This window comes from Ciconia boyciana, chromosome 4 (genome assembly GCF_034638445.1).
Source record: "Ciconia boyciana chromosome 4, ASM3463844v1, whole genome shotgun sequence".
NCBI lineage: Eukaryota > Metazoa > Chordata > Aves > Ciconiiformes > Ciconiidae > Ciconia > Ciconia boyciana.
The window spans coordinates 66,359,356-66,384,270 of record NC_132937.1 but is presented as its reverse complement, the minus strand read 5'-3'; the positions used below and the strand labels follow the sequence as shown (position 1 = coordinate 66,384,270).

At 37.3% G+C, this 24,915-nt stretch overlaps 1 protein-coding gene across 4 annotated transcripts in view; it reads left to right on the top strand.

The window, feature by feature from the left end:
• AUH (AU RNA binding methylglutaconyl-CoA hydratase) overlaps window positions 1-24,915 on the top strand; it is a 194,026-nt gene that overhangs the window by 100,168 nt on the left and 68,943 nt on the right. For 3 of the 4 annotated variants that reach the window (XR_012042200.1, XR_012042201.1, XR_012042199.1), the window contains 5 exons: window positions 3,589-3,776; window positions 5,434-5,484; window positions 7,299-7,346; window positions 8,179-10,089; window positions 11,637-11,718. Coding sequence is in view for 1 of the 4 variants with exons in the window: in XM_072859803.1 (XP_072715904.1) it covers window positions 3,589-3,776; window positions 5,434-5,484; window positions 7,299-7,346; window positions 8,179-8,256 (365 nt within the window). In the remaining 3 variants the exon portion in view is untranslated. Of the gene's footprint in view, window positions 1-3,588; window positions 3,777-5,433; window positions 5,485-7,298; window positions 7,347-8,178; window positions 10,632-11,636; window positions 11,719-24,915 lie in introns of those variants that run through there. The other variant, XM_072859803.1, reaches the window with a different exon arrangement.

The following is a 24,915-nucleotide window of genomic DNA, read 5'->3' as shown; positions in this document are numbered from 1 at the left end:
AGAAGTGCACAGCAGTCTTTAAAAGAAGAAATCTAGAAACCTGTCAGTTAAATCAATTTAACATGAATCAAACAAAGCTCATGATAGAAAGGATAGGACAGAAAGACTCATTTTTACTTGACTTAATAAACAGCATTATTACTGAATTAAAGTTTGGATTTTTTGTCAGAACAGGATTTTTTCCAATATGTTTTGACAGAGCCTTCAGCTATGAGAAACTACTGACTGTAGATATTCTCTGCCAGAATGATGAATCTATTTCCAGTAAGCTAGTTGCTTCATCTTGTTGGATATACTCTTGGGAATTTATCACGTAATTCCCTTAATCCAAACCAGTTGTGTACATATTTTGTAATTGATGAATTACTGACAGTAAATAAATATTCATACAAAATCAACTATTTGTTAAAGAAAAAAAATACTGTTTAACAATTTTTGTACCAGAACGTAGCAGTCTTGTATTTACTGTGTCTTTTCACATGAACTAGTGTCATCTAAAACTGCTGTTTACAATTATTACAACATTGAATATATACCAGATAAGAACGCATTTACATTGCAACTGTATGTCAAATACTTTTATCAACACAGTGAGTAATACCAGATCACTAGTCCTTGAAATAACATGTCATTAAATTTGTGAAGATGAAACAAGTATTCTTCCATCAAATTCTGCTCTACATTTAGATTAAATGCCTTGGTTAAGTAATGTCTTTGAAGACTGGGTGTTACTTCCTTTAGCTCTGATTGTAGTTGGCAGGCATTATATGTTCTTTGTGTATTACCAAAACAGAACATCTATCTGCAGCGTACTTGCTGTCTTTTCTTCATAAATGGATGTAACTTTGGTGTGTTGGACGTATTTTGGTGTGTTGTTTGCATTTGATTAATTGGGTCTTACTGCTTTTGTGTGTGCATATATCTTATTCCTACTACTGAATATATATGATTGATGCACTGAACTGTTGGCTTCTGTTCTGTGAATATTAATCAAAGAATATGCTCCTCTGCTTAATGGCTTTGCAGTGTAGGAGGCAGCCAAACAACATAGACTATAGTCTGCTTTTTTTGCTCTTTAATCATTATTGTGTAAGACACTGGCAAGAATACTTCTTTTCATCTATAAACACTGTTTCATGCTTAAACATATCCATTGTTTGGTCAAAGTTATGAAATATTGTTGCTCAACTAAATTTTGTTTTCAACATTTCCTGGTAAAAGCAGTAATAGAAGAGATAAAACAGTAAAGGAAGGGGAGATAATTAAATAGAAAAAAATATGAGGCATAGCAAGCAAGGAAGAAGCAGAAGATGGAATCAGTAAATTCAGCTTCATATGGTTTCAGGTCTTATGATTTGGACAAATAGTTTTCTTTAATCAAAAGCCAAACCTGATGCTTTTCTAGATTCCATTACTATGGTGAAATGGATAATTTATGACTAAACTATTAAAGAGAATCAGGGTAGACATTTGCTATGCTCTGATGCACAGTTAAAATGTGTATAGGGATAGATGTTGATTAGTGTGTGACACCTTCTTTGGGTGAGAAATTAAAAGACATTTTCAGTATTTAAAACAAAAAAGCCAGTAAATGTTTGTTTGTGGTAATGGTGGTATAGCTCAGTATCAGAAGCAGCAGGCTTCTTGAAAACACAGCTCACATTTTTATGGCATGTAGTTCTGATATAAAGGTTAATAGCTACAGCTTTAGTCATTCTCTGTGAATCTCACCAGTGAGGCAGCCAAGGCTAATAGGAAGGCTTAGGCTTCAGGGTTTGTGGTACTTTACAAGGAGTTTTGTTTTAGTTGCTCCACCCCCTCCCCACCTTTCATAACAATGCCCTAGAGTTGGGGCTTTCTCTAAATTATGTTGTTAGCAAAATTTTGCCCTTAGCACTATCACTGGCTAGCTGTACAACTAGCAGAATTAGCAGAATTTATTGAACAGGAGTTCCTCTTGCTGTTGTCTGTTGCCCTTGACCATTAGGACAGTCTTGCTAAAATCCTCTCAGAGTGGTAGAACCATAGAGAATATCACATTATTTGTATTTACTAATGTTGTTCTACAAATGTTATTTTAACTGTTATGTTTGTAAGCCTTTTTTTCAATTCCTCCAGTTTCAGCCCGGAAAATATATCTCAGTTTTTGTTATAGATCATGATTTTATAATATTCTAGAAAGGCATAAGGCAGAAATCCCCCAAACCTTCTGCATTTTTGTATGATGTAATGTGTTCAAAGGCATTTTATGAAAAGGAATACAGTAGAACTGAAGCTTGTGATTAATAAAAAACAATAGCTGAAAGCTGAATCATTGAATCCAAAAACCTTTTGTTTGTTTCCAGTCAGTTTATTTGTCTCAGAGATGTATTTAAAGTATTTTCAGGAAACATTAGTGAGAGAACTGAAAGGCTTCAGTAAAATACTACCTTAGTCCACCGTTATCTAGTGGAAATTAATCTATTATATGTTAGTTGAACACACATTTATCCAGTGTTGTACAGCTTCCCTTTGAACACCTCCTATAAATATTCCTCTTGCATATATACATATATTTACATTTGAATATATTAGCATGCTCTTGCAGAAATAGCTATTTGGAAAGAAATTTTTACTTACAGACTGTCTATATAAATTGAATATTTGTTTCAGATCCATGTCAAAATGGTAGACCTTGTATATTTTCAAAATCCTTTCTCCTGGATGAGGCCATTTCCACTGTTCTAATTCATACAAACAACTGCTTCTGTGATTTGAGTCTACTTCTTCAGTTTTGATAATGATTATTCCCACATTCTCGTTGTTTGTCAGTTCTGGAAAGTTAATTGTTAGTCCAACTAAGCAATCTTCACATGTCTGGTTAATGCAGTTACTGCTTATTGACCTTCTGAAAATGCTGATCTGCCAAATAAGTTTTTAACGTAGTAAGAATAGCTAACTAAAGTTAGGTGCCTTTCTCTGCTGATCCACACCTGCCATTGTCCTTCCCTAGTTTTTGTAATCAAGCTTTAAGATTTCAACAATAAAATGGAAGTAAGAAGAGACAAAACCATGACTTTCTAAATAACTTGTCTAGTGGTTTCAGTTTAGTTTACATACAAATCTTTATTGACCCTAACATATGCAGGTTTTAGCATGGACTACAGTCTTGTTAGAGTATATCTTCTTTTTGAGTATAGTTCTTCAACATTGTTCATATTGTGGTGACTAATATCATAAAATATACAGACTGTTAAAAAGAAGCAGAGTTTTTGCATATGGTAATTACTGGCAAGTAGTTTTTCTTCAGTTTTTGGCTGATACGAATAAGGTTACTTGTCTGTAATCGAACAGAATCACTATTAATATTTCCTCTTTTCAGTTATTTACATGTCTTACTAAGAAACAGAGCAACTGATTTCGTTTTAGATGTAGTTTCAAAACTGAAGAAGGCATTTAGGAATGTCTTTGATAGTTTAATTTCTGTAGGTTCATATAATCGTTTATAGAATAAAAAACGTAAATATTTGAACTGAACAAGGCATCTACATTTCTGGTATAAATGGATGGGAAACTAATACTTGCATCTTCTCTTTTTCCAAACTTTAGGGGGGACACAGAGATTACCTCGCACAATTGGAGTGTCTTTGGCAAAAGAACTAATCTTCTCTGCACGTATTGTAGATGGTGAGGAAGCAAAATCAATAGGATTGATTAGCCATGTGGTAGAACAGAATGAAGCAGGGGATGCTGCATACAGAAGAGCATTAGCTCTGGCAAGAGAATTTTTACCTCAGGTAAAACAAATTATTTTGATTTTAGTTTTGAGTTTTTACCAAACATTAAAACTGAAAAAGAACTAGCCGTATTAAGAAAAACTGTAATAAAGTTATGTATTAAAAAGCCATTCTAGTTATGTGGAGAGCAATCAGTTCTCTGTCTCGTGTATTGAGTGGTGTTATTTGGTAATTATTTCATAGTGAAGCAAAAAACTCTGTCAATCCTTGTATCGTCATGATATGGTCTGTGTATTGCGTATTTTGACTTTCAAGTTTTAAACAAAAAAATAGTGTAAGGGGGTTTTTTTTAGTAAAGCAATTATCTCAATAGGTTATTCTGTTGCTGTTGAATACTTCAGAAGAGAGGCAAAAAGGTCCATATGAAAGTGGATGTATCTTAGTGTAACTCTTATTTTTAAAACGTGAAGCTGAATGTAATTTCAGTATTAAAGCAAAACCCATTTACTAGTGGAAAGTTTGCTTTCTGTCCTTTGTGTATAAGCTTGATGAAAGAAATATGCTCTTATTATCATTCATTCTAAGTGACATCCTGTCTCTGTCTTTCATAAAAGAATTGAAATGGGATTTGCTGAATTTGAAAATTTTAGTAAGAAGTTTAAGTATGACCCTTACAGTAGTCTTCGTGTTAGCTGATTGCTACCTGTTCCCCTATTGCCATAGACTGCAAGCTGTCTGTTGAGAGTAGGAATGTGAGTTTGGAGCTTGTGATAAACCTGCTTTTCAAGTGAAGGGTCCCAGCTAGCAAATTCATAGGAGGCAGAAGAAGAAAATAATTAGTAAACCACTTTATTGGACCACAAGTGTAACAGCTAAAATTTTTCATTCAAAATGGAAAATGTTAGAGATTAAATATGGCATTTAACATTGGTTACTTGTGTCTTGAACACCGTCATAGGAGTAAAAATTTTAACATACAGTGATTCTGGAAGGTTAATTTATAGTTACAACTTTGCATTGGAACCAGCTCAAAAGCATTTGGCTTTTTCCAAAGCAGCAGGACACTTCTCTAAAGCAATGTCTGAACATCCAGGAGCTGATGCTGATGGATAGGCACAGGACTGAGGCGATTCCCAAAGATGTCTAGCTGTCCTGTGGCACATTAGAGGAGGAGGGTGGAAGTCCCTCTGCTCGCTGGGGACCTCAGTCACTCTCAGAAGAGTGTCATCACTTGACCAGTACAGGCTTTGCAGTAGCGTATTTTAGGTTTGAAGCTGCATCCGTTCATTTTATTTCATTACCACATCTTTTCACGTGTCTCCATTGTGTGATAATAGGGACGTAAGACTGACCTTGCGAAGGCCTGTAATGATGTCTCTTAAGGTGGCTGTTCTGAGCCTTGTTTTGAAGGGAATTGAGCAAGCTTGACAAAAGCGGACATGCTCAGCACCTTTGAAACATAAACCAAACACACTGCTTTAATTAGGTTCTTTTGAAAACAGTATACTTTCACTTTTTCTCAATATTGAAACTATCAGTTTGGAAGCAAATGTCTACTCAAGTGATGTAATTTAGGATATTTGATCTATTTACTACAAATTTAATAAAAGTCCAAAGTCTAGAAGGTCCCAATATAAGAACATGGATGTGCCAACTCTTCACTGTATAATCCTGTAGATTTTGATAATAAGTAAATAAGCTTTTTCTTCCATTTTAGGGACCAGTAGCAATGAGAGTTGCAAAACTGGCCATCAATCAGGGAATGGAGGTAAGAATCTGTACTTTCCATAAGAGTAAGCAGAAGTCAGGCTGGCAACAGGTCTACTGTGGTGATTTTTTTTCTAGAACTGTTTTTAGTTTATCACGGTATAGTCTTTCAAAATCTGTCTGGTTAAAATTTTTTGAAATGCAATTTTTTTATGTCTCAGACTCCTGAGACTAGAGTTGATGCTGATTTCTGTAACGAGGCTTAGTAACCTCATGTCTATCCAGAAGTAATGCACTCTGCTAATTATTAACACTAGAAAGTAAACAGAAACTACTATGAACAAGTTGTATTTCAAATGCTGGGCAGAAAAAAACGTCAAAGTCATACTCTGTCAAGTCTGTCAATGCTCTCAGTGTTTAGTAACTAATAAAGTTAAAGGCCAAAAGACATGTTATTTATTTTTAATAGTTTAATAGAGGTTAGTGTTAAAGTTACGTCTGGAGTTTGATTTCATATTTGATTCTGATTGCCACTCCTTCTTGAACACTGTTGACCTAGCTCTAAAGCTCGTTAAAATCCAGCCCTGAACATGTCTGGACATGTGTTTTACTTTAGGCTTGTGAATCATCTTGCTGAACTCAGCAGGACTATTCATATTTAAAGTTAAGCACATGCATAAACTCTGCACCAGGACGCCTTATAGCTCAACCTGGGACAAGGGAAAGAGGATCACACCGCATGCAACATCTGAATCCAAGAAGACTAATTTAAGAATGGTCCTTTTTTTCTTAAAGTCTCAAAAGCAACCAGGGATATAATTGAGTTCAGCAAAGCGTACCACCAGTAAGTTTTGGCCTGAGAACAAAACTCAGATGCTGTTGTGCAAAGAGTATGCTTGTTAGGTTTCCACAGCAAGTAGTGATGGAATTCAAGATTTATTTCAGTGGTACCCAAGGTTCAAAATGCTACAGGCTAAATTATCTAGCTACCAGGTATAGTGGACTGAAAGGTCAAAATCATGATGTTTATAGAATTAGGGACAATAGAGTTAGGAGGACTCTGAATGATCATCTAGTTCAATCTTGAGGCCCCAAGACAAGATCTACTGTATCAAAACCAATCAAGCCAAATGTTCATGCGAACTGTTGTTCCAAACCTTCCATGGCAGAGATTTCACAGCTTCCTTTGGTAATCTATCCTATAGCTTATCTCCCCTTGACAAATTGCTTGTGGTGCATAGCCACAGTCCTTTCAGTGGCGACGTGGAGAGCTGGTAAGTTCTGCAGCAGCTGATGCATAAGACAGGCAGAGAAGTAGTGAGAGGAAAATTCAGCCTTTTCAGCTGTTCACCAGCTCACAAAGAAAAAATTATTATTAAAACTAGGTGATGATGCGGGATGGCTATTGGCCTCTTTTTTTTATTTTAAATCCCTTTAAACTTGAATTTATGTTTATTTTGTGGCATGGCATCATGTTCTTATATGACATTTTGAAGATAAACTTGTTTCAGAACAGTTTTTAAATGATCGTGCAGTACATTAAATCTTTTCCCCTGTAGTAAACGAAATGATTACAAATGTGCAAATAGCTAATGGGTTTTAGTCCAGATGATTTGTCGTGAAGAACATACATTGTTTTGACAGTGTATTACATGCTAATTGTATTGCCAAATAAGGAAGCTGTTACAGAAATACTAACCACTCTCACCACATGGCAGTGTAGCATTTCTATGTTAAAGTAGCGTAGAAGAACTTTGCAGAAGTGTTTTAGTACGTGGCATATGGAGACACAGTATTTAAGTTAGCTGTCAGGAAATACTATATAATAAATACACAAAAATATGCTTTTAAAAAACATTGTATTCTTTTCCTCAGGTCGACTTAGTAACAGGTTTAGCAATTGAAGAAGCTTGTTATGCTCAGGTATGTAACTATGATTACATGAAAAAACCCAGAAAACAGGCTTTGTTGGTGCCTGTTACGAAACATGCAGAAATTCAACTAGAAATTGCTCTATGATTTCTTCTACAAATATTTTGGCACTGTATTTCTACTTACTCTGGTTTTGTAAGGAATTTAAGGAAGGAGGTGTAGTTTAGAACAAAAACATCTCCCTGCCAACACTGTTAGGGTGAAAGGAGTGAAGCGCTACCAGCCATATACCTAGCCAGTCACACACTGCCATACATCTAGTCCAAGAACTGCCTTGCTTTTGCTTTGTTTTGGTTTGTCATGAAATAACATGAAGGGCGTTTCACTAACATGTGCCACTAATGGCATATGTGTTAACCAACAGAAAATCGAGACAAACCTCTTTGCCAGCGAAACATGGGAATGATGTAGTTGAGTTTGTATGTTCTTGGACTTTGAGACAAGTTTTTGATTATGGAAATAGAAGCATCAGCATTAGATGCTTATTTAAAACATATGGTCATCTGATTAATAACCTACTCCCCCCCCCCCAAAAAAAAAAAAAAGTTTTTCAAAAATTCAAAAACAAACCCTAAAGAGTTTCTCACAGTCGTCTGTTTGGAGAAAAGATACTCCTCCTTCTCCCAAATTGTTTCTCAGTGTTATATTGTGCCTTTGAAGTGTCTGGTACTTTCCTGTATCTGACTAGACATTCTAGTTTTCATTTTTCTGTTGTATTACATGTTGCATGTTGGATGCATTGAAGAACTAGGATTTGTATGAAAATATTTTTCTTGGTATTGTTTTTTGTGTCAATAATGAATTGTTACTCTGCTCATTGCAGACTATTCCAACAAAAGATAGAATTGAAGGTCTTCTTGCATTTAAGGAGAAGAGACCTCCTCGCTACAAGGGAGAATAAAAGAAGCTGATGCCTTTAAAATACAGTGGGATAAAACTACTGCTATGAGGACCATTAAGGTGCACTTTGCATCCGCACCTGGAATATCACAACCACCAAAGTAAAAGCAAATCATACTGATGTTACAACATTTTGAATGTGTCCATACTTGTACTGGGCCCAGATAGAAATGTGTGTCAACTCATGCTCATTACAGTTTCTGAAGGTTGATCTGTGTATTGGCAAGGTCACAGGTTCATGCAGCATTTTTAAAATTTCATATATATGAAACGTACCATTCCACAATTGAAAAAGCTCTGTAAATTCTTTATATAGACAAAACCTATATGTGATGTTAAGTATAAATCTGCTGTATCATTTTATCAAAACAAAAGCGACTGCTGAACACCAAAAATAAGAAATTGTACCAAATATGCATTAAAATGATTCTGTATATCAGTAAAAATTATATTTGAGTATTCTACCTGAATATGTATGTTATTAATAAAGCTAAGGGAAATGAAAAGGATTATTGTTTGGAAAATGTTAAGCTTTATTTATCTGACTTACACTATTCTAAGTAAAATTAAATTAACTTTAGCACATAATGGCATCCTTTTGATGAAGTCATTGCCATTATATTCATTTAATTGTATTAAATGAAGACATTTTCAAGGCCAGCCTTTAATTATGCATTCTTGTATGTTAAACCTGGCTTTGTCTTGCATTCTTCCAACATACCATCTGATCAGCACTGTCTGCTGTGAAGGAACTTTATTTCACTTGCCCCAGTTATTTTAAATTTTTGATGATTGTATTAAAGATTGTTGTGCAGGGATGCAACTAATGCGCTGTTAAAGAAACTAGAATTCTCTTAATCTCCAGAATACTCCTTTTGCAGGTCCTAATAATGTATATTTATATACAACAGGGATGATATTGAAATGTTCTTTATTCTGTGGCAGCCTCAGGGTTCTTTTCATACATTGAAAGAGAAATCCATTAGGTTACGAGGTGAGAAAACTGTTGTGATTCATACTGTATATTTGCTGTGGACACGGCATATATAGCAAATGCTTGGAAATAACCTCTTAGAAAGTATTTTTGTTAACTTGACTGGAAAATAAACATGGCTTAGCAGTCAGAGGCTGTCTTTTTTATATGAAAACAAATTTCTTTGTGTTTGGTTACCGTTGGCTCACGAAACTTGTGCATGCTCTGCTGTTTCTGCAACATTTACTATGGTCACTGTCCATATCTATGATGATAAAGCAGCTGATCAACATGAAATGACAAGAACTCATTTAAATTCATATTTAGACATATCATTACATGTAAATTGATTATAACTGGTAGAGCACACACTTTGTTGACTGGTAAACTTGCTGAGTCGATCGTTTCATGCACAATAATTTGCAAATAAAGTACCGGTGCTTGTTTTGATAGTCATGTAAAGCCTAGAGGGTCATTTTCCTGTGTTTTTGAAATGCTAACATGTCATTTTCATTTTTACTGAGTAGGAAATAATTATGTTAATAGGAGAAAAAACATTAAGTCTATGCTGATGGGTTTCTGTTTCATAACTTTGATATACAGTCTGCCTATTGAGCTGCCTCTGTTTTTCTAACAAGCACTGATTAAGGAGCTTCTGTGAATGTCTATTTAAAAAAATCTAATAACTTTAAATGCTGTGGCATAAGACTGTGTAGATTCGTGCCTTTAATAGTTTTGATCTCGGAAAATAATTTTGCTGTCACAGTGGTCTCTCCATTCCTTTTCTCAGGAGAAGATACTGTCATACTGTAGCAATTTGAGTCCCTTCTTTGAAGTCAACAGTTTGAATATTATTACAAAGTGAGTACCAGTAGGACAATTTTTAAAGGTACTTTCTAGTGATGTTGAAATAGTTCTAAAGGAACAATATTTTAGCAAAAGATATGTTAATCACTTACTGTCTGTTATTAAGTGATGTGTTGTGATGGCTGCAGTGCTCGTGATTAATAGCAATATTAGAATTCTGCCTCCGCAAGAGGGTGATTTGTAACAGAAATGCTCTTTTAAAGCCTGAATTTTCCTTACAAAAGTTATGATCTCCTTCAAATGCTTAGGCTCAGCTCTTTCAGTTCCTGGTAAAGCCATGCTTTTCTCCACAATACCTCAGGGATGAGTGAGCCCTGGTGCCCACTGGTTTCCTGAAAGGTTATCTCGTGGTCCTTAGGCATAAGCAGCTTTTTTTCCTGCTCCTGCTGAGCTCAAGTGGATAGTGAGTTCTTCTGCACTTATCTGCTGAGTTGGATATTGAAAAGTTATAATACAGGTAGGTCCATTACCTTCAGCTGATTACCTCTCAATGGTGTAAACGCAAGTTCAACTTACTAAATTGCCTAGAAATTCTCAGTTTCATGCAGAAATTGTGTAACTTTATATAACACATATCATTTTAGCTTTTAATCTATGAAAGAATTTGTGTTTTCTCTTCAGTTGAAGTAACTCACATTCTTACTAGTTTTACTAAATTTCTGGATAAAGTTTTCAGAATGATCTGAATGGCTTAAGTCAGTTCAGTGTTTTTGAGTATCTTACCTGCTATGAAGAAATATGGTGTTTTATTTATTCTAAGGTTGTGTAATGGTACAGTTAAGAGCACTCGAAAGATGTTGTTCTATGGAACATTTCTATGAGATTTGCAGAGCCATTTGTACCAAATGGTTGTTGAAATTCTGTCAGTCTATGTGCAATTACTCATAGTCCTACACCAAGGTTCATATCAGTGCTTTTCTAGAACTGCTTTTAACCAGCGCCATTCAGAATAGTAAACATCAGGATGTATCATTTGCTGTTTCATTTTTCCGCAGTCATTGCTCTTTGATGCATTTAACCATAGTCAGATTTGTTGAACGGAACAAAAAATAATCGATTTCTCCAACACAGGAGAGGGCAGAATATCATGCTACTTGGAATCTGGTTTTGGGAGACTCAGGGAGTAAAGTAAGGGGTTTGGTACTAGTGTCACTTCACATAACCAAAACAAACTCATCGATGCAAAGTGAAAAGAGTAATTGAAACATCTTAATTTATCCCCAACTTAATTTTTGTTTCATTGCTTTTCCATGCAAGCGAATTCCTGAAAAGGTGTATATTGAGATAAGAGAGATGATTTATTTACAATTTAAAAAAATATAATTGAAAACCATTGGTATTTTGTGTGGTGTACATTGAACAAGATGTGCTTTCATGTCTCATTTGTGGGATTTTAGGCTTGTTCTTGCACCTAATGACATTGCTGAAAAGCCATAGGGCTTCATTGTCTAATGAGGCTGATACAGTCAGTGTACGCAAGGTGTGATAATGATCGTGATGATGTGGTTATTTTAAGATGTTCTTTTTCTGCACACTTTTAGAAAGACAACTATCTCCAAAAATGAGAAAAAGGAGAATAATTGCAAACAGATAAACCAAAAGGAGAGGTGTGTTCAGCTAAAGGTAATGAAATTCCTCTTGTGTATTTTGAGGGATTACAAAGACTAGTTTTTCTGTTTATGCCTTTTTTTTCCATTGACTTTTGTTTTCTCCGAGTCTGGAGCTTGGACACCAGGGTGCAGGGAACACTTTTAAGAATTTGTATGGGTTGTTTTCATTTTAAGAACATTGATATGTTATAAGCAAAGTTAGGAAAGTTTTAAAAATTTTCCTAAAAGGTTTTTGAAAGATGTAATCAGAAATGATCGTGTTGTCACCAAAGATTAAGTAACATACCTTTTTTATTATAGATTTAAATCATGTTCAGTTTCAACTGTGGAACAGAGTTGAATAGAAGTTTCTTTAGTTATGCAGAATGTACTGTGTTTATGCAATGTATTCGTTATGCATTATAATATATATGTGTGTATACTGACATGTCATACGCATGCATATGTATGTGTATGTGCGTATGCATATGCGTGCGTATGCATATGCGTGCACATAAATAAAATTCTTCAGGCTGTCAGACGAGACCAAACCCCCTCAGGATGTGATAGTACTGTTCTACTCCATGAAATTTTGAATTTGTTTGCGCAAGACCACTACCAGCAAAAACCTTGAACCCCACACAGCATGTACCGTGACTGCTACAAGTGGCCATACTTACAGTGTGGAAGTTCTGTAACACAGAAATTCTGCCAAGAAGCAGCAGTCAAGTAGTGAGGGGACGCACGGATGTTACCGTATAGCTGGTTGTGCACATCTGGTAGTTCAAGGCTGGAATAAACGTAGCAAAAGTCAAAGTGAGTTCTAAGCTTCAACCAAGGTGTGGCATCCAGATAACACATTCTTCCCAGTCCTATAGTATAATTTGCTTCTGCAGTTTGAACAGGCCTACAGCAATCATGAGCAGCTCATTAATCAACAACTGTCGTAGATTATAAGATCAGTCTCCACCCCCCTTAAATAAGTCTAGGCTTAGATTTCATCTTCAAATTTTATCTAGTAGATAATTCTTCCAAGGACACTCATTCACATGGGAAGAAATATGAAGTATGTTAAAAGAATTTATTACAGAGGGTGTGAACGTTCTGTGTCAAAGCTAAGTCCTATTGCAATACTTGAGTTCAAAATAGTACATTAACCCTCTAAGGCATAGTCTGTACATGTATGTTTATAAACTCTTCAAAGTTCTGGCTAGTGACTACTACTCTTTGATTATAATTTCTGAAGCATATGCTAATAAAGCTTTTGTAACATTAAAGAGATGAGAATATGTTGCAGTTTTCTTGTTGCATAATATAACCACTTTCAGAAGAACATGAAAAGTTTGTTATTTTTTTTAAGGAACTTATACATCAAATTGTTGCTTCTTTATTCTAGCAACTGCTAATTGATTTAACATTTTCCCTTAAGCATAAGGGACTTTGTGATATCATCTTTGGCTCAGTTCTTTCTAGCATGTTAAAAAATCTGATGCCAGTTGTACAAATTCTTAAAAAATGTCTCTTTCATGCAGCTTAGACGAAGTTTAAAATTTTAATTGTAAGGATATGAGTTGTGAAGGTTGTGTTTTCATTACATACAAATGTTAATAATACGTCTGTATGCTTGTGTGGAAAGAGTTTGACTCTGCATCTTTTGTGTAATAAGTCTATACTGGTGGGACTATTGTCTTCAAAGCTGGTCTGTAGCCAAACTATTTTTGTAAATATATGTAAGTATCCCCAGCTAGTGACCATTCAGGGTTTAATCTGTGGTTCATGTTGTCCTATAGTTGTCATTCTTTGGCCAACCTCCTCTTCCAAGTAGTGGAGAGAGCCAGGGAGCACGCTTCTAAGAAGCAGTGGGTCTAGGAAGGATGGCGAGAAGAGATGGTTTGTAGGGGGTGCTCAGGCTGTGTGTTTAAGTCACAGTCCACTTCAGCACAGTCATTTCTAATATCTTCATGAGCAGCTCCACAAAGTGGATTTTTCTATATTGGTTGGTTACAACACCTGAGTTCTATACCGTAATGACTAGCAGAGATCATAACATCCAAACATGATTCCTAGACTATCCATACAACATATGAAAGGAGGTAGGAGCCACAAAAATGGCATAATGAGAAGGGTTCTGCCTAAGTTACCAGTTTGTAAATGAACACCTGGACATGTTTTTTTTCCCCTTGTGTGGAATGGAATTCCTTTCTTCATTTTGGATTCCTACCCTTTTTTCCAAATCTTAGCCGAAATCTGTCCTTTTTTGAAAAAGTGAAGAGGATATGCTGCAGCCCTTCAATCTATCTAATTGCTCAGTAGTTGAAGGACTCATGAAACACCAGAGCAACTCAGTTTCTGCTCTCTCCTTTCACTTAGTTGACCTGAAGTGACCTGGTCACTGGGTGCTGTCAGTCACTCCTGATGAAACTTTTCTACTTTAATTATGGATTCTACAAGTTAATTTATTGAGATGTAGAGATAATGACCATTTGCCTATTAGTTTAGAGAGGGAAGGCCTGTCTTGCAGTCCTCATATAGCAAGTATCACACTGTTTTTTCTAATAGATGCTGTAGCAAGGACGAGAATCCTGCTTGCTTTCCTCTCGTCCCCAGCATCTCCTTTGTATTGTGTGGAGTCCTGTCTGCCAAGTGTGAAGACGCCCTACTGAGTCAGATTCCTTAGGTGTGGACGGTTTAATTCATAAATCCTGAAAGGCCTTCGATACAGCACGGTCTGATTGCCATTGCCTAATATCATCAAGACTCTGATTTCCTGAAGCAAAATCTCAGCAGGAATTTTAAGAATCTAAATTTTGGACTCTGGCACCTAAGTCCCTGCATAGATGTAGTCTTAGTTGTGTGTGTTTGTGATTGCATTTCTAGGCTGCTTTACTCCTTAGGATTGTTAGTTAAGCTTGAAAAGACTTCCTTAAAGTAGGCATGGGATATCAGAAATCATGTTAGCCACTGGTGACATATTATAGATCCCATCATGGAACCGAGTTGCTGTTAACAGGTGGTAGTACTTAGGGAGCCTGGCTACCCCTTTCTGTACCAGCTCCCCAAGTAGTCAGGCTGTCATCAGTGAGGTAGAAGGAAACCCTAGCAAGTCAGGGAGGAGGTGGTGTAGGAGCAGCAGTGGCATAGCTACGCTACCAGGATGGTTGGCTGTGCTAAAGCAATTGTATGAAGCTGGTTATTCCAGCTCTGCAGCCCGATTCTGCCAACAGAGGAGCACAAAGTAGCTGCGTACAGGGCAAACTTTTGATCACGCTTTGTGTGTATATGCCTAATATATAAAATGTATGTCCATATGTCCACTCTGCTTCCAGCACATAGTTTTAAGGTTGTTCATAGAAGCTTTTAAAGCATTGTTTCCATAGTTAAAATAGCTCATTAAAACCACATCTCCACAGGTATGTGTGTTCAGAGTTATAAAAACATTTTGTCCTATACATGTTTTTATATTTCATATAATTACAGCATATTTATCTGAAGTATTTCACAAGTATACTTTTGTGTAATACTGGTAGGAGATTAAGTAATAGCTGCTTACTAGCACTATTGCACAAGAACATCAAATGTTATTGTGATGTTCTGAGATTTGAGGTACCAAGCATGCTTTTGGCTGCTTTGTTCCTGTGACCTTTATGCTCTTCTGGATAATACAGCAGTCCTGTAACGATGCACATGTTTTCGTTTACACAAATGCCAGTAACCACTTGAGCAGGGCACTTGATTCCAGTTTTGATGGGCGGTGCCTGTAATGGACAACAGTAGTGTGTCCAAGCCAAGTTGGCCATCTTTGTGCTTTACAGTGCCAAAAACTTCAAAGCTTCTTCCTTTTAGAACTCTAAAGCAATACGAGTTTGTGTTTCTTCATATCATCAAACTTAATTATTAGCAATAAGCAACTGCTGGCAGGAGCGGCGCATCACATGGCTCCATTTCTGCTTTAGAAAAGGTCAGCATATGGCATAAACACTTTGCTGTATTATGCAGCCTTGTACTCTGATCACATAACACATGCTTCAGAAAGCATTATGCAATGTTATACTCACTGATTAATGACTGCTTGCACAAGAAGTTTTTCATTACCCTGAATGCTAGCATCCTGGGAATGATTAACTTTGTGACATAACTCTCATCACATAAATATGGAAGATTCAAATATAGCATCAAAATAACGTGTTTCAGAAATAACTGAACACTTTCCTGCTTAGTACTGTGTACAGTACATGATTAACAACTGCTTTAAACCTTCAGAGTTGAATAGAAAAGCCTATTTGTGAGAACTGAAAACAAGATTTATTTTTAGGGTTTAAAGTTTTACCCAAGATGAATTTTTGCACACAGCAGCATCTCATTCGCAATGTTTTTCCTCTGCTTGTGTAAGTTTGAATTTCCTGAGAAAAATCTGTGCCAACTATTTTCAGTGTTCAGCCAGTGAGTTAAACAGAACAAGTCAAATCTAGCCCTTATTTAGACCAGCAACTGCATGTGTGTAAAATGACTCAGTCCAGTGTGTTCAGTATTATAGTGCATGCAGTTGTGTACTTAAATCAGCATGGCTATAGCAGAGTAAATTCCCAATAATTGCTGATTTTTCTGCAGGCAGAGTAAGAAAGCAAAATGTGGTCCTGAATGAAGCAGCTTGCAAACTTGCAGTCTGACCATTGCTACACATTCACATTTAACATTTTTATATTCTGTTGATTGATCATTCCATATTCAAATTTTGCAGATTCTTATGTTAAAAAGCATGATGACAGTGCATCACAGATGTTATCATCTTAAGGATGTACAAAAGAGGAAAAGTCTATAAAAAGAAATGTTCCTCACCGTATTCCTCCACATATGATAAATCATCCTTAGTTTTGAAGTAATGTCAATTGCTACCAGTTATCTGTGTTTCAACAGCTTTGTTAAGGAGAAAGTTGGTTTGCCTGTTTGGAAATTCAAGATCAGTTTTCACAAGGAAATATCTATATTAAACTTCTGCTTACTAATTTGCCTTTAAATGTCAGACTAAAAAAAATGACATCTGCGTTTTATGATTCTCTCTCCTGCAAGTAATCCTGCTCATGAACAAACAGTGACATTAAATAAAGCTACTTAAAGTCATAATAGGGGGGATGGTTTAGGATGTCACCATGTTAATGCATGTGTGCCATTTCTTCAAAAATAATCTTCATTGAGAACAACTAGAGAAGGTAAACATTGTCTTCAGTATGTTCTCTTTAATTTTTGCCTTTTCCTGCATTCCAACTCCTACAAGCAGTAGCAAAGGCTAAAGGAAACGGCCTCTGACTAAGCATTAGCTACCGGCGTGCCCTCATTATAGCTGAGGGCTCTTATTCTCACTTAGCCTACGTGCAGAGCCAGCTAGTCTTTCAGCTGTGATGATGAAATGCCATGCATTTCTTCCTGGAATAGTACGCAGATAAGAGGCCACTTGTTATGCTGAGGTTTCAGATGAACTCCACTAAGGGTTTCAAAACACTCTGTCACAATTATATCAGGTTTCTTTAGCAACCAATTCATTTCAGACACTTTTAAGATAAAAAGGGAAGAGATGTTAGTTTATTTTCCCTTGTGGTTTCACTGTTTAAACCTTTACAGGATATGACTAGGTAGTTTATACATGGCCTGAATTTATTAATTTTAAATAAAACTGGGAGATCGAAATGGATCTGTTCCTCTCTTGAAATTCACATTATTTGTAGTCCCCTATGTGTATCCATAACTTGAGAGAGGAAACAAAAATCTCATGTCTGTTATATGCTGCTATGAAGGTCCTGCTGTGCAAACTCAGTTGCTGAGTGCCTGGAACTCATTCTGGGTCCAGTAAAAGCTGAGAGTTTTCAGAACTTTGCAGCACAAAAGGTTAATCCTTTATCCTGGGGTTGAGTTCAGGTGCTAGGACATGTGTGCACGGTACAAGCCCAGTTGACCTAAGCATTGCTCTTAGCAGCGGTGGGAGGACCTGTTTGTGAGATCATTTTGCAGACTGGGGCCTGTTTAGGTGATTCCATGCACTAACAAAAGCAACTTTGGTGGGATCAAACAAATCACAAAAGCCTCCAGGCTGTAAAAGAGAGAGGAATTTATGAAGTGTTTGTTTCAAACCAAGCAATAGCCTTAGTAACAGCAGTAACCGTACGTTATTGTGAAGAAAGGAATATATTGCCTGGAATAACCAATGGATCATGTGCAGGTTACATAGTGCTCTTTGCTCACCCTTTAGACACTCATTACGCATTTAGAATCTGTGATATGCCCCATTTCCATTCATTCATTAAGGATGATATTAAGTCAGTTGCAACTTGCCTTTCCATTGGATCTGCATGTCACTTTAGATACATGTAGTCAGTAGGGTAGAGAGTCTTATGACGATAAATCTGAGTAAATCACAGCCTAGATAAATATTTAATATGAAAAAAAAAAAATCCCACCCCAAAATGGCATCGCTCCTTGATCACTTCCCCTGCAGTTCTCTACTCGTATCCCATTAACTGGGAACTAAAAGCTAAATTCAGTTTCCTTTTAAGACAGCAAAATTTTCTTTTTCCATTTACATAATGGAATTTGGATCAGGTCTTAAGTCTGTAACCTTATTCCTTTAATGCCTTCCAAATAAATGTGTAATTCCCTGTGAGATCAGTAGGAATCTTGGCTATTCATAGTCTGTTCTTTCTTTTTTTCTGCAACTGTTCTTCAGTGAAGAGGGTCCCCTTTGATAAGGTCAAGAGAACACTAGAGTTGTCAAACTTACCACTTCCCTTAATTACTTTTTTCCCCCCTTTCTTGGGCTAGTTATTGGCTACTGACTCAGAAAAAAAGAGTGAATTTCCCTCATGAATAAATTATTTCATAATTGTTTACTAGAGGTAGGTGATTCTTGCACACTACTATGAAGAAGCCCTGTCCTTGCCAGAACAGGATAGACCAAAAGGCCTATGTTTCTCCATGACCTTTCTGCTCTCTTTTTGTCAAAATGTGAAAGTCAGCCTAAATACTGCAGTAGTCACTAGCAGGTCTTTTAAATATTAGACAATTAATTTTCACAAAATTTCTGATCCACCAAGTATAAGTATGAATTATGGGCATCTCCTGTTTTGAACTGCTGCTGTTGTGACCTTTGATTTTAATTAAATACCATGATGACAAATTTGTTAGAAATTATGTTTGTTAAATACTACTACCTTCAAAGCTTCTTTGTTTTGTAAAATTGGTTGTTTATAAGTCATCTTACATGTTGTTTGAAGCATCTTCCTGTGGTTTATCTTATTTTCTATCTAGAAGATTTGATCTTAATGTCTGAAAAAGGCATTATTTTTTCATGGAGTATCATGGGGAAAAAAAAACCCCACGGTGCCTTTCTTGAAAATTATACCAAAAAGATAACTGCTGTTCTGCGGTTCAAAACCTTGCAATGTTTTAAACTGAACTTACTACAATTCAAAATTTGTCATCTTTACTGAGATGACAGAACTAGCGAACACAGTCCCACCAGCACTCATACTAGGGAAACCTGTTTCTCCCCCTCTTCGGCCTTTGCCGCCACCTGGCCATCCTTCCATGCAATCCCTGCTCCTATGGCCCACGACATCCCCTGCTGAGGAGAGGGTGTGTGTGCCATCTGACCATGGGTACGTGCTGTTTGTGGCTGGAGCCCTCGAAGAGAATGTGTGATGACTGAGTTACGCAAGTTTTTCTCTAGGAGGGAGGTGGGAAGAGGATGCTAGCTTGAGCCTTTGTCTTCCATCAAGCCATCTATAGAAAACTAATGGATCATCCTCCTCTACCTCTTTCAAGTGCAATTTATATTGTCTAAGTGTTCAAAAGATACGAGGGTGAGGACTGACTGATAGTAATAATACCACTTTTTTTCCTAAGGCTGTTGATGCATGGGTAGAGCATAGGGGATATCTGCGGGGCCAAGTTTTATCTTGTTGTGCAGTCAGTGTTCTAGCTGTCAGAGGCATAAACTCCACTGAGGATTGAGAAACTGCAGTGGCAGGCTTCAGCCAACGAGCAAGTGTCCAGGTCCTGGGCCATCTTGAACTGACATAGCGATTCATTGTTATCAGTATCCAAACTAGCTGGATGCAAACCACCTCAGATTTCTTTACATGCATTTGCAAATCCTAATTGCAGAATACCTGTAATGGGCATTTAAAAAAAAATAAATCATTCCCTACATATCCTAATTCTTTCCCACCATAACTATATCCAAGTTAAAGTAAGAAACGGGGAGAGCCTGCATTGTGCTCTAAATGTCAGCAGCTTTAGGCTATTCTAAGTCATAAAAGCAATAGCAATAGCACTTGCCAGTCAGTCATTCTCAACTGAAATGTAAACAGTTTACACTGGTGAATTAATAACTGATAAATAGGTATATTGAACACTTACAGGGGTGTTACGACCCTGCAGTATTGTTTTATGAAATAAACAGTGCTTTCAAGAAATACATAATTGTGACTTTCTGTGGAGAATGTGAGAGTTGGGGGTGGGTTTTTTATGCCTATTATCTATTCTTCAGAGAATTATTTCGTTGCTAGAAGCAGATGGTGATTTTTAAGCCCACTGCTATTTTGGTGTACTTTAAAAAAAAAAAGAAAAAGTCCTAAAAATAGACCCAAGTTACCATATCCAGCAGAAATATGTTGTCAGCTCTTTACTCTGCTGAGCTGAAAACAATTCTGTCAGCAATTTCTTTGGGTTAAAGTATCTGAACACTTGTGTGTGGGGGTTTTTTGTTGGTTTTTTTTTTTTTTTAAAGAAAGCATTTTAAGTGGTTTTGTAACGGAGTCCATTTAAAGCTTTAAGTATCAACAAATTACCATCTGTTGTTATAAAGACACTTTATCAAATTGATGAGACCTGCACTCCGGTTAATGTTGTGGATCAACTGCATGAATTAGACTTTAAAGTCTGAATGAGTCTGAAATCAACATCTTCAGCTCTGCTGGAACAGACGTTAAAAACCAGACCATTTTCTGTAATTATGAAAATGAAAATGAGAGTGAGAGTTATTCATGTGGGAAAAAAAGCACTGGTAATGCATCTTAGTCAAATAGGGTTCTTATGTTTGCTTAAAAATAATTTCTTGGATTAAAAGTGTGGTTTGACAGAATTACTGAATGAGAAAGGAAAAAGTCTTTTGGATTCCCTGTACGCCTACAGGTGATTGACATAACAACAGACTGACAGTACAGTATTTTCAGAAGTATTTTCAGTATTAGATCATTTTGGCATAATTGTTGGCATAAGGACTAAATGTAAGGGTTCAGGTAAATGAAGGTGGTATTTGTTATCTCTATAGCATGTCAACATATCCTAGAATGATGGATGCAGAAAGCTGAACCAAAAACATATCTCTAAGGTAGGGATTTCATGTTAATGATCTCAGTGCAAAATATTTTATCTGGCAATATTTGTGTATCTGAGGTACAGCTCCTTAGGGTCAAATCCTGTGAAGTATCGAGAATCCTCATTGTTTGTTGGAGATTGACAAGATCAATAATTCCCCAAATCAGGACTTTATTTTACTAATTAAGTGGAGTGAATACTCATTTTCTATCTGGAGGTGCCCAGATAGATTTAAGTGTGCTAAATCATGCCTGCTGGCAGCGTCAACCCCTTTCCATTGACTCTAGAGGTAACTTAGGCTCTGCAGTTTGGTCTTTTCAATTCACATGTAAGATACACGCTTACAGCAAGGGGTGTGGCACTTCTTATCAGAGAGTTAAGCATATGCTCCAGAGCAGACCTTCCATCAAACCCTCTGAACTTCACTTGCAATCCTCAGTTTGAAAAACTGTCTCTCTATAAGTACATTGTCAGTAATGTTGGCAGCCGTTGTGCTGCGAGGTAGAATCACTTGGGCTTGAAACCAAACTGACTGAAGTATGCCTGGAGACGAGCTCTAGAGCATGCAAACTGTCACGTAAAGGAAAGGTGGGAGAGGAAACTCAGTTTTCTGAGAAACAAACTTCTGTTGTAGCGTACTGAAGAGTACACCTGCCTCCTGAGTGCCAAAGACCCTGAACTCTGTGCCTAGACCTGCAGCTGTAGCTGTCAGATCCACCTCATGATGACCAGCACTGAGTGTACAATGTAGTGTGAGATCTTTCCTACAGGAGCCTGATGTTGCTTGCTACGAGGACAGGTAGATTTTATGTGCGTGATATGGGTAAAGTGTGCCAGGCTCATGGAAGTGCTGTAGACTACAGACCACTTCAAGGAATGGTCATATCTGGTATGGTACACATATAGATACTTTGCTGCCAGTTTGTCATTCCGTGTTTCAGATGTATAACTGTGCACTGATCAGTGCCAGCCACGTCTCTGTGTTTGTTCATGCGGTGGAACTGCTCTGTAGCCTGTCCTGGATCTGGCCCTGTACAGCACCCCAGGACTGGGTGGGACAGACTGTGAGTTGGAGGGGAAAAAAGGAAACCACATGGAAACAGTCTAATTTCTGAAACACTTTAAAGTTTTTAGAGTGGTGAACTAATAAAATTTTGTTTCAAGAAAACCCTTATCCTCCTTTACCTTTTAGCCTTGCACAGGCTTGACTTTTTTTGACCAAAATTCCCATTATCCCAGTATCATCTTCTAAGTAAGACTGATCCTGAACCTTCTTGTCATCTTCCTTATCCCCCAAACATTGATCTTTCTGTTGTCTTTTCCCTGCAATAACAGATTACTTCCCTTCTCACACCAACTTTTTGGTGAGTATTAAAAGCCTACCTTTCCTACACAATTTTGCTATCCCACAATCCTGAGATGAAAGACTCTGTGGGACAATGGAAAGTGTGAAAAAATGCCTGCTCCTGCCAGGACAGGCATGCAATTTACTGTGATGCTTGTGCTGAGGCAGCCAGCAGTCTGATGTTTAACTCCACTGATGCTTAACATCTCTAGGCACAACCACATGGTCCACGGTGATTTTGAGATAAACTCTTGGTTATGCAAAGTCAGCCACTGTCTTTGTTGGCATTAAAGAAAGAGGAAGATGAAGTGAGAAGCTGTTTTTCATGCGAATGTTATGTCATTCACATCACCTTAACCCAATGATGACCTGAAAGGAAGAGAAGGAAAAAAGTCACTAAACAAATAAGTTCTTATGTTCTTGGCAGTAGGATTTCCTTTGCAAACACGAACATTTGGCAAGTTTCTACATTTTCCTCATCAAAACTACATTGAAAGCTGAGGAAGAGAATCAAAATCAAAGTTGAGGATATTGAGTTGCACTGACCCAGACACACACTAGCTGAAGTCAACAGGGTTTACATGTCTTAGCAGAAGAGGAGGCAGGAGATCAGATCTACCTCCCTAAAAAGAGGCACAAATTTTCTTTTTTAAGGTTTACAAAGGGATCTTCATTTGAAGAGAACAGGAAATGAGCAGAAATTAAACTACACAGGCCTTATCTTATCTAGTATTTTTTTGTAAAAGGATGTAGGCAGATGATAAGTATGTCATTTTGTTTGTGTATTTATGTGCATATGTATATACATGCATAGGGACATGTAAATGCTTTTCAACAGCTCCAGGTCTCCAGCATGTGTCAGTATCTCCAGGTGCATGTAATCCATCTGAACCCTACAGTCTTAATTGCATAACACAGCCGTATTACAAAATATTACCACACCAAGATCGTTTACATTATTTCATAACAAAAAGAAATACTATTACAGAACATTTTTACCCTTAAGGGAAAATTACTAATTATTTAAAACATTGTCTGTGTGTGTGTTTGTATATGGTGTATAGGGGTATATGAGCCTCATTATGGAAAAATGTAAGGGTGGATTAAAGCAGGATCCGTGGGATACAGCCCCAAGGTCAGAGGAGTTTCAACAGACAAGAATGTCAGAAGCTAAGCAGAAAATACCAGCACGGTTGATTATAATGAGCTTACTGGGGTGATGTGGACCACTTAACTTGAGGGGAAAGCGGCTCTTTTGAAGAGGAAGCAGCTGTGTGAAAGACTGTCATAGGCCTGGTCAGAGAACAGGTCACATCCAGAAGACGGCTTTGGTAGACAGCAGATGTTTGGGTCTCTGAATGGAATCCAGACACTGGCGTTAAACTTCTGCATTCTCTAGACAGCAAGTGGATTGCTGACTTCTGAGACAAATTAATTCAGTTATCTGTCTCCTCTGTTCAAATCCACATTTGTTTCTTGCTGCGAGGCAATAGTACAATTGCTGGGCTACTGCCTAGCCCTTCTGCGTTAGAGATTTTTTTCAGTGTGTAAAGTTCTGTTTTGTTTTGTTTTGTTTTTCATCACTGGTAAGAAAAAGACCCGGGTTCTTATTCCTGCTCATACGATTGCTTCCGTACTTCCATCTGGTGACCAAAATGGAGGTCTCCCCACCCTCAGGTGGGTGCCTCAGTTTCCTGCCCGTGGAGGCTCACTCTTTTCTACGTGTGTTCATAAGTGCCCCACGTCCACGTCAGTAATTTGCTGGTCAGTAGTGCAATTCCAGCAGTTTTGAAGATTCACCCCTCTAGGCTGAGGCACCCAGGATGCTTTCCTGTGAAATGAAGAGTTACACCTCTTCAAGAAAAGAGGTGGTGACTGCTGATTGCCCCACATCCAGGGTAAAACCCGTATCAGCTCCAGCTATGCTGAAAAAGAAAGTGGTGGCTATTATTTTTTACATCAGCCTGGCCCAATGAGTGGAGTACACTGACATACATGTATTAGACTTAGCCCCTTCAAGGGCAGATAGGAGAAACACGTGGTTTCTGTGTTTTAAGACTGGGGCCTGGGCCTAAACGAGGTGTCTAACCAGCTAGACCAAGAAACTTTTGGTATTCTGGAGTGCAACATTCAACACAATCCTGTAAGGGTTCAGATGCCTTCATGGACAGGCAAGGGCTGAGTGTTTTTTTGTTCCGAGGATTGTAATGTGGGTGCATAGTTCTTCTTTTGTCTCTGACAGTCAGAATTTGCTTGAGTTTAGGATTTGCAAAATACTGGGTTTGATACATACTTAGGCCTAATTCTTTTATAGAATAGGGCTTATTTCTCAGTATCCTAATAGGTGATGAAATATGAGATAAAAAAGGCTACCTGCAAAGTGCATGGAACTCTGCTAGAAGGCGACGATTATGTCTGGTGTAACAGTGGGAGATGCAGCACATTGTGGCAATGGGTCCTCAAGACTTTTAAGTTAAAACATGCATCTGCTGTGAAATATAGTTTTTCGAAGTGCAT